At 33.1% G+C, this 15,256-nt stretch overlaps 1 protein-coding gene across 2 annotated transcripts in view; it reads left to right on the top strand.

The window, feature by feature from the left end:
• The first annotated feature begins 2,939 nt into the window (after positions 1 to 2,939).
• Positions 2,940 to 15,256, top strand: part of LOC141449625 (uncharacterized) — a 115,959-nt gene continuing 103,642 nt past the window's right edge. Inside the window, exon 1 of one of the 2 annotated variants that reach the window (XR_012455627.1) lies at positions 2,940 to 3,099. Coding sequence is in view for 1 of the 2 variants with exons in the window: in XM_074119190.1 (XP_073975291.1) it covers positions 3,042 to 3,099 (58 nt within the window). In the remaining variant the exon portion in view is untranslated. The remainder of the gene's footprint in view (positions 3,100 to 15,256) is intronic. The other variant, XM_074119190.1, reaches the window with a different exon arrangement.

Here is a 15,256-nt window from a genome sequence, read left to right as displayed (position 1 = left end):
TACCGTGAGGTGCTTGCTCAACTCCGTGAAAGAATAAGGGAAAAACGACCCGATTTGTAGAAGAACAAGTCATGGGTTCTCCATCAAGACAACGCGCCGGCTCACACTGCATTGTCTGTAAAGACGTTTCTAGCCAAGTACAACATCCCAGTTTTAGGCCATCCGACTTATTCGCCTGACCTGGCCCCATGTGACTTTTTTCTGTTCCCCGAAGTCAAATCTGCATTAAAAGGAACACGATATCAGTCCGTTGAAGCTGTGAAAGGAAAAGCGGCACTCGATATGCAGGAGCTCACAGAAAAAGACTTCCAGCACTGTTTCGAACGATGGTAAATTCGCATGGAGCGTTGTAGGGATAGGGGTGAGGTGTATATTGAAGGTGATAATAACTAAATATGTATAAATTTAAAATAAAATGTTTTACATCAATAGTCTCGTTATTTAATAGCCACACCTCGTATATTAACAGCGTCCTTTCATGATAAGTAGTAAAAACCATTGTTTATCACGTAAATATTCAAGATATATTTTTCATTTTATTCCTGGAGCGCTCCTCAATCAGAGAACTTTTGCAGGTTTCACGCGGCATCCCTAAATAGTTTCTTGTTTTCCAGGTAACAGAAGTAAACAAAAACAACCTGTTAAAACCTAAAAAAAATTTTAAAACCTATTCGTTCTTGAGGGTGGTTGTAACGAACTTGTTGAATAATTCTATTCTTAATAATGAAGGTGAAAATTTTGTAAATCTGCCGGAAGTTTCCAATGTCCTCTTTACATTTTTGTTTTTTAAATATAATTATCATCTAGTTACTCTTTCATTCTTCCGGTATAATTTTATCATTCAAAATGTTATTAAATAGACTCTTCAATGACGAAATCTGCACACTTTCCACTTTATTAACAGATCATTTCCAATTCCATTAACACTAAGAGCTTTCTTCCGTTTCGTTTGCTTAAATTCCCACAGAATCTCTACTTCCAGAACAAAAAAGAACTTCATTTCATCAGCAGTCTCTTTTGTGCCCTCTTCATCTACTACAGCTTCTTCTCTTTTTTAGGTAAAGCTTTATATAAAAACGTTCTTCTGCTATTATTCTTATTTTTTGTTAGCCTTTACCCTTCTCTGCTCTAAGCCTTGATAGACAGCATTTCTATATTAGTGATAGTTATTTCTCCTTATCTCTATGGTCGAGCCTGTAGGTTTCACAATAAAAGTAATGCGTTTTTTCAGGCGGAGACGACTAGCAATAAAGTTAACAGATTTACTATAAAGTTCTCATATTAAACATTAAATAAAATCCAAGACTTGGACCGGTAATCGAACCCAGTACCCAATACATAGCCTTGCAGATCTACGTAGGTTTCACAATATTTGATAACAAGTTCTTGTTAATTCCTTTTTTTCCCTTCTTATTTTTGCAATTATTTATTTTTAAAGTTTAGAGTGTTCTCACGTTTATTTTGGTTTTATTTGGTTTTGTTTTTAAGCAACTAAAGAGGAATGTTTTGGCTGATTCTCTGTGCTATAAAGTAATTCCACAACCATCATTTCCTTCAGAGACTCAATGTCCTCTTTTCTTCACAAATGAATCCTTCTAAAAAAAGAAACAGTACATATATGCTAAATTTACGCATTCCTTCGCTGAATAATGGGAAGCCCACTCTATTCGACAGCAGCTAACCACTATCAACCACCTAACAGAGTAAAATATGTAGGCTAGTACCATTTAAGCACACATTGTAAATTCTAGAGGAATGCCAACATGAGCCGTACTGTCATTCGTACTAGTGTAGGATACGCTCAATTCTTAGCAACTACTTAGTTATTTAGGCCTTCCTAGAGTTCCGGAGCCTCTATGTAACTACGTGTCCAATCACTTCTCAAGACTTTAATTATTCATCATCATCAGACACCTGCACTGGTAAACTTTTCCATTGGAAAACAAGATACGCTCTCTAATGATCACCTCTAATTCAAGGACTTGAAGACGGGCGAATTGCATGCTTCTTGCGTAGCTCCGTCGCCTAGAAATATCTGCATTCTGTATAGATTCGACGTTTGCATTCTGAACTACTCTAAATAAAATTGCTATTAATTCAATGCCGTGAGTTAAACAGGGAGGAATCAACGAGAAAATCCTTGTTTTTCATTCTAAACATGAGCGAATCAATAACTTTTTCGTGATACATTTTCCTAGAAAAGGAAAAGTGAATTTTTAGGATTGATGTAAGAAGTCTTTTCACCAGTTCTTCGCCAGTGGATTTGCCGTGATCTAACCTTCTGCTGCCAGTTCAGGAAGCTAAACATTTAGCACAAATTAGGCCAACCAAGAAAATTGCAGAATGCGCAAGTCTGAGATTGTTTGTTACTTCTTCAATGTTATTTCTTCGGTGTAGAAATATGAAATACATTATATTTCTCATTATACCGTTTCTCTTGAATTAAATTTTCTTTTTTATTAATAATTCAAGTAACGATATTTTCTTCGTGTGTACTAAATAATAAATTATTCGAAATCATATGCACACTCCAAAACATGAAACTGTTATGGAAGTAGCTGTCCAAATTTGCCAACCTTTTTAAAATAAAGATATTATAAAGTATGCGTGTTTCTGATTCTAGTCGCATTTGTACTGTTTGGAATTCCGTTGAAAAAGGGGGTCAATCTAGTTTCTGTTCTTCTCCACCCTTCTTGTAGAGGGAAAGGCATTGTCAAGTATGTATGCTTCTCTCTTTTTACAAGTTGTCACTAAGGGTGGTAGACAGGGCAAGCGTGTACTCATGTATGGAATTGCTAGGAAGAAATAGAAGACGACCAAGAAGAAGAAGAAGAAGAAGAAGAAGAAGAAGAAGGTTTAAAGTAGTTCCGGAGAGCTGTCAGAAGAGGGGATACCTGGTGGAAAGTAGTGACGTCATAAGAACAGTTTACAGTTAGAGCCCCAGTTCAGGTGAGTGTTTTAGTCAGTCGTAGATCGAGTGAGGCAGGTGGAACTGAAGAACAGGTGCTAGCTAATACTTGACAGTGGATATTATATCAGGAATGAACGTCATCCTACCCCTATTAGCGGGGCTGGTCGGCAGCGCTTTCGCCCAAAACCGTGAGTAAATTTTGGATTTTAAACATTAATTATTTAAACTGTTTATTTTCTAATAATTTTTAATTAATTTAATGACGAATTTTTTTCTTTTTACAAAAGTATTTAGCAATTTGTGGATAATTCGAAACGATAAATATTTTTTAGCATATTTTTATTAAATATTAAATAATTTAGGCTGCAATAAACTGTTATTTTAACTAAATTCATTAAATTATCAGTTATATAAATTCTATCTAAAATGTTATTAGGAAAAATTAACTTTTCTATTAAAGTAGTGAGAGAGTCAACTACCAGATAAGTCGCTGAAGATGACGATGCTCTTTCGATCCTAATCAGAATACCCGAATTATTGATTAATATTTTTAAAAAGTCAAGAATTTATTTTTGTTTTAATTTACATGATAAATTTTAAAAATTTGGTTAATTTTTACCTTTTTCTTAAAATGAATCTTTACTCATCCCCACTGACAAATGTCAGATAGAAAAAAAATGCATCTAGTAATAGATTTATATATTCGAAATATTTGTTTGGTTCGTGAAAATGTCTCAAATGCCGATGTTTGCCGATTTTCATCCAATTTGGAAATTCGTCCAATATTTAATTCGTATTAATACTATATAGATGGCAAGCCAGTGCAATAAACAGTAATTGCACTTTACGGGAAAGTCTATTTCTCACTTTCAGAAGAGCCCCAATAGAATTCTAATAGAAAATGTTACTTATTTAAATAAGAAAAAGTAAAAGTTTCTGCAGTTTAAAGCCTTGACTCAAAGCGAATACCTTCCTAATTCCAGTTAAAGTCTTTTTTGATAGTCAACAATTGAACAAATATTTTTTTTGTTTTTGTTTTTTTAAAGCTTTATTTCCAACCTTTTCAGAGCGGAAGCCTCATTAAAAAAGCAAAGTAATTGCCTATTTTTTCAGGCGGGGCTTAACGTCCAATTACCAAATTAGGTGTCGTGGACGGAGGCGTCTAGCAAACATACTTTACTGTAAATTTCTTATATTAAGCATTAAGTAAAAATCCAAGGCCTAAGACCCGGGAATCGAACCCAGTACCACAATATATGTTAGCTTCTCAGGTCTCGCCACTAACACTCGGCTACCGTGGCGCCGGAAGCCTCAATATTAAGCATTCTAAAAGATAACGAAAAGGTTATTTTCCCCTAAATTGTTTGTATTCTACAGTACAATTGGTTTTAGCAAATAGATAATGAAAAATATGTTAACTTTCCTTAAAATAAGTATTAAAACTGTTCGGTAGGACTGTTGTATAAGGGTTGATCGTCAAAAACTGCACGAAAAAGCGTAAAGTTAATAAATATCTGACAATTTTTTTCTTCTTTTCCTAAAATTGTCGTAATTCCCCAATTTTCTTTAAAAAAAAGTTTCATATCCTTGTTTACAAATCAATATTAATTGATGACTGAAACATTAAGATTGGAATTCAAAGTCCCAAACTTCATGAGCCTGGTCAGAAATGGAAGAGAAGAAGCAGTTTCAAGGGATACTTCCTCCGATGTATACATTACACACGGAAAGAATCTGAGAGAGTTAAAAAAACATTAATAAGTTTGAAAAAAAAAGTGAAGTAATATACAGTCTGCGTTAAGTTGACTGCTCCTGTTACCATCGAGGGAATCATCGCACCGTGAAGCCCTCTTTCCACTCAGTATGCGCTTGGTTTAATGCTTATTCTTTTTACTTCCTTCCTCTGCAAACATTCTAGACTTCCTTATGTTGCGATGAATTGTTATTAACAGTTTGGTTTAACCCTGTTATGTTTATTGGTTTTTCGTTCTAAATAGTGCTCAAGTTTGTCTAAATATGTTTGGTCGAAATATGCACAGTTAGCAGTTTATTGTTCGACATGAATTAAATGAATTTAAAACAATGAGCATTAAGTCCTAGTTTCTATAAAAGGATAATTTTTAGCCTACTTCAACCTACGTTTCTGATGAAGTCGATTTCGTTCTCAGACCGGAAAAATAAATGTTATTTGAGGCTTAATAAGGGATGAAACTGAAATATCTTACTGCGATTTTACATCAATAAATGTGGTGCGTTATTATGACAAAAAGTGCAAGGGTTTTTGTGAAGCCTGATTTGGAAGGCGAGCTATGTTACATTTCATTTTTTCCGTACCCATAGTTCATCTAGGATCTAATATTAACAGATTATGAGATCGAAAGTAGCTTGTAACCATCTCGGCCTGAAAGTCTATCAACATTTCTCTTATTTATTAGAGAAATAAACAGTGACATTTAACTATAAATAGAAACCGTTGGAAAAATTTCTGGTAGAAAACAGTAAAATTGATTAATATAAATGAACCTCGAAGAATTTCACGCAGCGACTTTTTCTTGAATTTGCGATAATTTGAAAGCTTACCAACTACGCATTATACTTTGTGTTAACGATGATAAGTCTGAGTGGGCTTAGGTGTCGACCGCAATTCATGCGGAACACTCGTATCGAATAAAAATTGATAAGCCTGACGGAAATGGAACTCATTCTACGGAATTAGCTTACTATAAAATAATATTGTTATTTTAAACATAAATTTTCTCTTCAAGTCGCGATTATTTCTTCTGTTTTTATCGTAAACGTTTGTCTTATGTTAACTTTACTTAAACAGATACTTCAAACATCTTTGATATATAATAATTAAAAACAAAAAATACGAAAACTATAATAAAACATTAATCAAAATATATTTATTTTGTATTATAAGAGTAAGTTAGAAAGCACTACGACGAGACAACGGGACAAATCAGGGGCGTACGCACACCCTAATCTTACCTTACCAAAAACTTTTTCTTGTCAGTCAAGGTTATACACATTCTTTCATTTACCTGGAGGAATGCGGGGTTCTCAGAGTAGGCGATGCTAACATTGCCAACTTGCACTTAGATCTTCAGACTATAATCTTCACTATTCAGACAGCATAACCATCCTTCGCCGCATACTGATCCTGTACAGTCAACTCGCGTCTTACTACATTACTGACACTGTCACACTTTACAGTGTGGTTCGTCGAATGCACAGTTAAGGTTAAAACAAGCAAAAGTATAATGTTTCTTCTCAGGCAGATGGACCATCAGCATACTAGTGCTGCATAGTTAGACGTTCTTTGAATTCTCCTAATAAAAAGACATCTTTGGAACTCCTCTAAAACAAAAAAATAAATAAAATAAAATAACGATAACGGTAGTTCTGGGAATTGGTAAATAGTATTTACCGCATGTATTTATTTAGCATTAACAGTAACACAGTAAACACTATAAATATTTCGCTAATTTATTGTAATTCTTCGCAGTTATGTAGACATACGAATAATGGTTAATTTGCGTTAGACCAATAAAAAGAAGAAAACCAAAAAATTACACGCTCAATATGAAAATTTTAGTAAAATCTTCAAAGAATCCAAATTTTTAAAAATGCAGCTTCTTGCAACTAAGTGACCGGTGATTGACAGTGATTTCTGTAAGGAGAATATAAAACACAACATATAGCTAAAATTAAAATCATTTTCTATCATTTTCACAGCAGGATTATTTCCATACAATAACTCTTATTTTCAAAGCTGCAGTAGCTGTAAATATAGGGGCTTAAACAAAAGGGAAACAAGCTAAGAGAAAGTGTTAATTGTTAACTCCCGCGTCAGGAAACACATTTAGGTTTTAGCAGTACCATTCACTCAGAAATATGAAACAGTAAGATTCCCTTGGGTCCAAGACTGGTATTATAGAAGATGACTTTTCCAAGGCTGTGTCACACCATTATTACATCGTAATGAAACTTTTTAATATTATTTAAATTTATTAAAACTATGCTACAAATCCTAATGTGCATTAAAGAGATAAATCGCAGTTTTTCTTACAGGTTATGTAAGTTATTATAAACTCGGAAGGTTGATAGCCGCATTTTCCGACTTTACCCAAGAATGTTTATTCAAACTTTTCTAATATTCACAGTTTAATCTTCAATTTTAATTCTTTTTCAAATTTCTATGGAAATAATCCTTATTATAACTTATCCTCCTCAGTTTGCCTTCGTTAGTCCATAAATTTTCCCTAAATAAGTATCTTAGAGTAATCAAAATTATAAGTAAATTTAAAAACGAAAAATCTAAAGGCATTTGTTTCGCGATAAATTTGGTCTACTTAAGTTAATTGTTCCATTAAACAAAAAAAACAAGTTTTGCTGATTGTTATTTGCTACAGTGACCACTACAGGAAAGGTGTACCAAAACGGAAGCTTGTGAACACTGAAACTAGGCCATTTGTACGGTCACTAAAGAGTTGGTATGTCTGATTTCAGAAATCAACTATTTAGCAGTAAAAACGAATTTTTCATCATTGTGGTGAAATTGATTAGTTTTCATAAAGAAATTTTTTAAAATGCCTTCTAATTAGTTTTAATTAATGCATTAAAAATTCACATTTAATCATTGATTAAGAGCAAGAAGTAGCATAAAAACTTCACCAACAATTTAGACACCATGAGAAGCCGAAAGTTGGAGGTTTTTTTTATCTTTCACAAGTTCTGGTAATTTGAAGCAATTTGCTCGGTTAAAGTAAAAACAAAGTATAATAAATTCAAGCTCATTTCACAAACAAAATTGTTTGCAAAGATTCCTAAATTTGGAAAATTTTAGATTCTATGACTAAAATCAATACAGCAAAAGAAGGATGCCTCGGTAAGAAATTGACTAGATATTCGGACTACTTTTCTGCAATTTAAGTAATGAAACAGAATACTGTTTACCTCATAATTTTAAAGTACACATGCGACGGTAAATTATGTTGCGAATCAAACCCGTAAATCAGTAAAAAAAAAGCTGACACAATGTTAGCTTTCTTATTTAATATTTAGAAAATTAAGAAGGGAAAATAATGCTATTAAAGAGTATGGGTTACACAACCATTACTGACAACTCAACATCCTGAGTACCGAAAATCATAGGACAGCAAGAAAATGCGAGGCACCAATTCCATTCGCGTCCTCGTCCCAAATAAAAAATCCCAACATCACTGCGTTATGAGTTTTTTGATGAAATAAATAATCTTTTACTTCCCCCATTAAAGTCTACAGCATTACTATTAGTGTAAATTCTATTTGATCTTTCAAGGTGAATGTAAGATACAGGGGATGTTTAAACCCCATTAAAAGTGGGGGTTGTAAGTACCTGGGCTATTTTTTTTGTAACAAAAACCGTTGGCAAGATACCTTAGGGACGGACACTATAGGGGAATAAAATACCTAACACTAGAGCACTTCGTTGTGCATCGTTACTACCTCTTAGGAATGAACTTTTGGTTAACATTATTCTTTTCGGGTATTTCTCTTACGATAATTATTAACAAGATCACCCCAACAACTTTAAAAAAAAAAAGATAGGACAGTACATAAAAGTAAACATCTAAAACAGTTTCTTGGTGATTATTGGGCTGAACCTTTTTACTTGATGCACATACATAGCTGAACTAATTTTTTAATATAAAGGAATTTTTATTTCAAATCTACTTGTTGATTTACCCATATTACAATAACCGTTGTGGTTGATTCCTTGAGTTATTTAACCTTTAATATTGATTGATTACTACCACTAGGTGATAAACTTAACGCAGCAATTATTGCATTGGTTTTTTTAAGTAAACAAAGTACTTTTTATCACCTTGAGTATTATATGAAGGGTGGGTGAATAACCTCTGAAGGTAGATAGTAACAACGACAGAGTTAATGGGCTGGTCTTATATAGTTAGCTTCAGAAAATAAAGAAAGAATATTTTAAGATAACTATCCCTAATTGTTTTAACCATAAGATAGTTTTATATTTAAAAAATACAGGATTCTGTTTTTTTAGGTCAAGATAATACAGAAAGTGGCTTGAGTAATCAGTTCAATGAATAATTTTATTACTAATATTACATATTTATGTAAAACAAATTTCCAAGATGGAGAACAATTTAAAAAAAAAATACTTATTTGTAAGTATTTATCTAAACCATATTTCCTGCTTTAGTAGTAGCTACTTGGTCACTTTATAACCAATTTCACGCACTACTTTTTGTTTTTGCTCGAAACAATCGTCAAATTCTGCATTTGCGAATGAACTTATTACAAATTTTGGAAAATCACAAAGAGTTTTTGGAATCAGTTTTATGAAATCTTTTAGAGTTCACCAGTCTTGGTCTTGCAATCTCTTGAAAAGGTCTCACATTTCTTATTCACTCATTTATATTTCAAATTCCATTTAAGGGCAGTTAATGAAGAAGATTTAAGGTTGCTAAAATATCGATATAAAGGAAAGTGCAAGTTTGGGTTTGACAGCAAAATTATGGTTTTCATTTATCTCCATCAAAGTTCTGTTGTTATTATTAGAAATTCATTTGATTTAATGGGGATTCTGAAGTGATTTTAAGGAGTTCTGAAATGCTGGTATTTAAGTTTATCTAAATTTTTTTTTTTTTTTTTTTTTTTTTTTTATAGCTCTACAGCCCTTGTAGGGCCCTGGCTTCCTTAGTAATTTTCCTCCAGTCTTCTCTCTCTTTTGCCTTATACCTCCATCGTGCCATGCCCAGCTTGGCAATATCTTCTTCCACTTCCTCAATCCACCTTCTCCTCGGTCTGCCGACCTTTCTTCTTCCTTCAGGTTTATTTCTGTACAACTTACTTGTAATACTATCCCTATCCATGCGCTCTACATGCCCCAGCCAGTCAAGTCTTTTCCCTTTAATTTCAGCTACTATGTCTGGCGACGCGTAAAGCTCACTGAGCTCCCTGTTTTTCCTAATGCTCCAAACTCCGTCCTTCAGGTTAGGGCCAAATATTTTCCTTAAAATCTTCTTCTCCCAAACCCTTAGCATGTTACTATCGCTCCGGTTCAGCAGCCATGTCTCTGATCCATAAATTACAACCGGCCGGATAATAACTTTATAGATATGGAGTTTGTTCTTACGTGAAATGGACTTTGATTTCATTATCCGGCTCAATGCAAAGAAGCATCTGCTACCTGCAGCCAACCTCTCTTGAATTTCACTTTTCACATCCCGCTGCTTTGTGAATATGGCTCCCAAATATTTAAATGTTTTAACATTTTCAAACTTATTTCCGTTGATGTTCACATAACTTAACCGACATATTCTGCTGTCAAACCTTGAAGCTAACATGTACTTGGTTTTGTCACAGTTTACTCGTAAGCCAACGGACTTTGCCACTTTTTCTAACTGCTCATAGCTCTCCTCCAAAGCTCTAAAAGTCCTTCCAACTAATATGACGTCATCCGCATACGCCAAATACTGAATGGATCGTTCAAAGATCGTACCATTCGGGTTTACCTTAATACTTCTGATGACCTTTTCTAAACTAAGGTTAAACAATATGGTTGACAGAACATCACCTTGTCGCAGTCCTCTATTAATGTTAAACAGTCTTGAGCAGCCGCCTTTTACTTTCACTTTTGCTGATGAGTTATTCAAACACATCTTCACCAGATTGCTCAGTTTCATAGGAATACCAAACTCCTGTAGAATTTCAAAAATCTTGCTCCGAAACAGACTATCGTATGCTTGCTTAAAATCTATAAACAAGTGGTGTAAATCGATGTTATATTCATAACACTTCTCGTGTATCATCCTCATTGAAAAGATGTGATCGATAGTCGATCTATTCCTACGGAAGCCAGCCTGGTAGTCACCCAATATTTTTTCGGATCTAAATTATGTTTACCAAGTTCATTTGCAAGTGCCAAATTTGACGATTGTTTTGAGCAGAAACAAAAATTAGTGTGTGATATGGGTTATAAAGTGATCTAATAGCTACTACTTAAAGTAGAAAATATGTTTACATAAATACAAACAAGTATTTTTTAAAAATTGATCCCCATCTTGGAAATTTGTTTTACATAATCTGAATTGTAAAAAGTTTTATAAAAGTGAACCTAAAATATATTTAATAAAAGCAAATCTAGTAAGAGCTCATAGTTTGAAGGAAGTTTAGTGTTGATCGTCAATTAGAAGGTTGAGAATTATAAGAGGAAAAATACGCCCGGAGGTAGCGAGCCTCTTCTAGATCTTGGCTTCCAAGAGGGTAACCCAGCCAACAATACAAATATCTCTTGAAGCGACACCTTCAAAAAGTTCATTCAATGCATAAAAGGGCTGCTGAGATAGTTTGGAGATTGAGTGCACTTGAGACTCTCATAACTCAATTCTCATCATGTTACAGCAGTTTTACCATGAGGCACTCAATGGTGGACACAATTTCTGAAACTGAATTAATGTAGAGCAAACAAAATTACCTATTTTTCTGATATACTTTTTAGATTTATTATTTAAGATATAAAATAAAGGTTAACTTACTTCCATTTACATATATATTTAGATAAAAAAGGTTTTCTTCACTTAACTTTTGTATTGGTGTAGAAGTTGAAAGAAAGGGCACAGTTAAAGGTTCTGTTATAGACTGCAGTTCAAACCTTCTTGTAGATTTATAATAACCCTTTTAATTCTGATAATGGCAAGAGTGTTAGTAAAACTTCTTGGATAGAAAAGGTTAACAATCAGATCATGACCACATTACTCCCACTTTTCAATAGTAAGAGAAAGTAATAAAAGTTTAGAAGTCAATCTAAACTTGAACAATAAATATGAAATAGTTATTCAACTTATAAACAGTTTAGATAATATGATCAATCACCAGAACGCAGGTAATCTTCATTTTGCGGGCTAAACACTTCGCTTGGAATATTTCCACGATTTGGTTAAACTCAGTCAACTATTAACGAATGTTCATCCATCTTTTGAGCAATGATGACACAGAGATACCACAAAACAAATATTATTTTATACTTTGTTTAAATAAATGATGCTTCAAATGTGTGTTGTACTAAACAAAAAATGCCAAGAAGAAGCTCAAGAAAGTTAAACTATTCCTCGTTTGAGATCAGGAACAATGATCGATATTTGAGATCATCATTCACTCTGTTGTAGATGTTGTTAATAACAATAATTAAGTCAAATGTTGGAAATTAATGGATTTCTGCAACTGTATTAAATTGGTTCTTTATTTAAAAAATAAGTAAATTAGGAGAACATTCTAAAAAATGTATTTGAATAAAGAATTTAGATGATATTATTTATCTGTAAAGGGAAACAAACGCCCCGTAAACTCCAAAGAAAAGCATAAACATTAAATAAAACAGGGACTAGAATAAAAATCTAAAAAAATTTTGGAGAAACATCGATGGGAGATGGCTAGTTGGAATTTTTGTTTTGCCTTATTTTCCTGCAAGTCGACGATAATTTGTGTGAATTACATTTTTAGTTTAAGTTAATATTCGCTTTTGTTTTACATATTTATATTAAATAGCTGGAAAAGTTTCTAATATGTCCATAAAACTGTCCTTGTTCTGGTTAAGATTACAAAGTTATGATTTTAATGTTAATTTATTTTAGATCTTTTTTATTTTATTTTACTTGAAAATTGTTTTTTAATCACTGATAAGTAAATTTAATGAATAACGATAGTTTTATAGTTACAAATATATGGTCACAAATTATGAACAGCATTTAAGTAGATAATATAAACTTAGGATGGAAGATTTGCGAGGAATCGGTCAAATAAAACAACTCGTCTCTTTGCCAACGTTTCGACAAATATATTGTCCTCTTCAGGGACTGGATATTACAAATAAACAGCAAAATACATGAACAGTAAAATTTTGTATTACTGATTTTTACTGTTTCTTCTATGTTACTGACTCTATAAATTGTTTTGTATTTGTAATATCCAGTCCCTGAAGAGGACAATATATTTGTCGAAACGTTGGCAAAGAGACGAGTTGTTTTATTTGACCGATTCTTCGCAAATCTTCCATCCTAAGTTTAACAATTTGCGGTCTCGATATATATTCGTAGATAATATACTTAACTAAATTGAGTCCGTAATTATTTCTGTTATGAAAATAGATAAAAGACATTAAAACGTTTAAATAAATATCTAATTAAAAAGAAACAAAGTTTAAATGGAGACAATTAGTAATTTTTTAATGCATTAAAAACAACATTATATCTTTCGTAGTCCCGGAAAATGAAGCAAACAAGAAGAAATATGAAGTTAATTCAATATTTTAATGGGAGAAATTTTTAGTAACCAACTTCGTCCACTGCACCTGATCACTTATTGGGCGTAGAGACAGTATCTAAATTTCTTTCTAGATTCTAAAGTCTGATATCTTCAAAACAATTGTGAGTTTATTCCCAAGACTTTACGATTTATATAAATCCATAAAGTAAGTGCCAGACGATAAATAACGCCGCTCTAGAGGAAAGTGGATACTTATGGTGAAGCTCTCTAAATATCTTTCTCTACGATGACAATAATGAGAGATAAAAAAAAACACCCCTTCTCTTGCGTAATATCCAGGAAGTACTTGAAACCGGGTCTATCACGTTCACTTTATGTTAGATTCTCAGCATTCTAAAATTTCTTCACACTCTGGATAACAATACAGTTATCATCACTTAACGTATTTGTAAACGGTAAATGTTACTGTAAATATTGTAGCTCATATTTGGATCTACTAAATATAATATGATGTTCTCACACTTTCAAAAGTAAGTAAAGTTCGAGTTCGTACACATGCGAATAATAAGGTGATCACAGAGAGAGAGAAAAAACGGAAATAAAACTATAACAAATAAAATGCCTTATTATGTCTTTTTAAAACAAAAATGACGGCACTTTTGAAAGTAAAATAATTTGTCAGGTTTGAGAAGGGTTATTGTTCGTAAGAATTTGAGTTTTTAAAAAAGACCGAAACGTTAAGAATTCACAATCGTATCTGTCACTAAGTTTTTGTCCATAATCCATCCACATGGAATACAATTTCTCTTAAGGTTTATTTAAAAATTGTTTTTTAATATTTAAAACCTAAGATTTGTTTGTAAATTTCAGATTTTAAGCTCAGCCTTTTAGGTGAACCGAATTTTTAGGTGCCTAGCTTTATACATTCATATACACAATAAATAGTAAGAACTACTTAGGCCACTGATGCTACCAGTATTTCTTCAGAGCTAGTCCTTTTTTCTTTCACTCCCATATCTAACGTGTGCCTATTCAGGCTTCTTCCGATAGACAATTTCCTTGACTTGGCGTGTAACGCTTCTGATATTGTCCCGAAGATCTGGATTTTGCTGGTCCAACTTCGTCTCAAGTACACTTTTTTCTCCGACTATCTTTTCTTGGCGATACTATTTTTGTTTTTTTTTTGTTTTGTTTTTTTACCGACCTCCAAATTCTGGAAATATATCGGCTTTTGCTGTCTTCCAGTTCTGACACCATACGTTTAGCGAAGACATTGCTCAGCCGTTGGATGCAGGGTCTACATTTCCTTACTCAGAGCAACTGCAACCAAGTTACAACTCCATTAAATGGACTTCGCTCATCAAAAGCCGCGAGAATAGATAGTGATTCACATAATCTTTCTTGTGAGTACTTTTTGGTTTGCTTTATCTAGTTGTACGGAGCAAACTCTTCATCTGAACTGTTTTCTGTTCTTTTTATTCTGAAATTTTAAGGGGCAGTTCTGGAGGTTCTGACAATATTGTGAACAAACGCAGACTACTGGGTGGTTTTTATGAAAATCACGCAAATAGTAAAATGCAATTTTTCCTGGAGCGCAGTGAACCATTCTCTCCGTTTTCATTCTTTTTTTTTTGAAAGCAAAAGCATTTCTGAACGTAGGCGTCAAGTGCAAACGTATTTTTTTGAATTAATTAAAGAATTTACCGGAAAATACCACTTGAAATCTTAAGTGTACCAATTTCGTATCCTTTATCTTTTATCTTTATCTTAAAGATAATACTACAGATAATATATAAGCATTTGGAGAGCCCATGTTGACACGGTTCCCATAAATATCACCAATGACAATGAATCATTTTCTACTCTTTACTGATTCAGTCATGCTTACTGATTCACTATTTTGTTCAGCGTTTAAAGAGGCTAAAGAAGAGACCCCTCAAGAAATTGTTAACACAGGCACGAAAACACCGATATGCAACTGTACTTTTTGACCAGGCCACAATATATTGGTTAGCGATTAACCTGATTTGCATTGTGCTACGGATATTTTCACAATAATCTGCT

The sequence above is a fragment of the Rhodnius prolixus genome, unplaced genomic scaffold (assembly GCF_049639745.1).
Source record: "Rhodnius prolixus isolate KJV_2025 unplaced genomic scaffold, Rpr scaffold_2, whole genome shotgun sequence".
Lineage (NCBI taxonomy): Eukaryota > Metazoa > Arthropoda > Insecta > Hemiptera > Reduviidae > Rhodnius > Rhodnius prolixus.
Note: the sequence above shows the minus strand (reverse complement) of the source record. Positions and strands in the feature narration are given on the sequence as shown.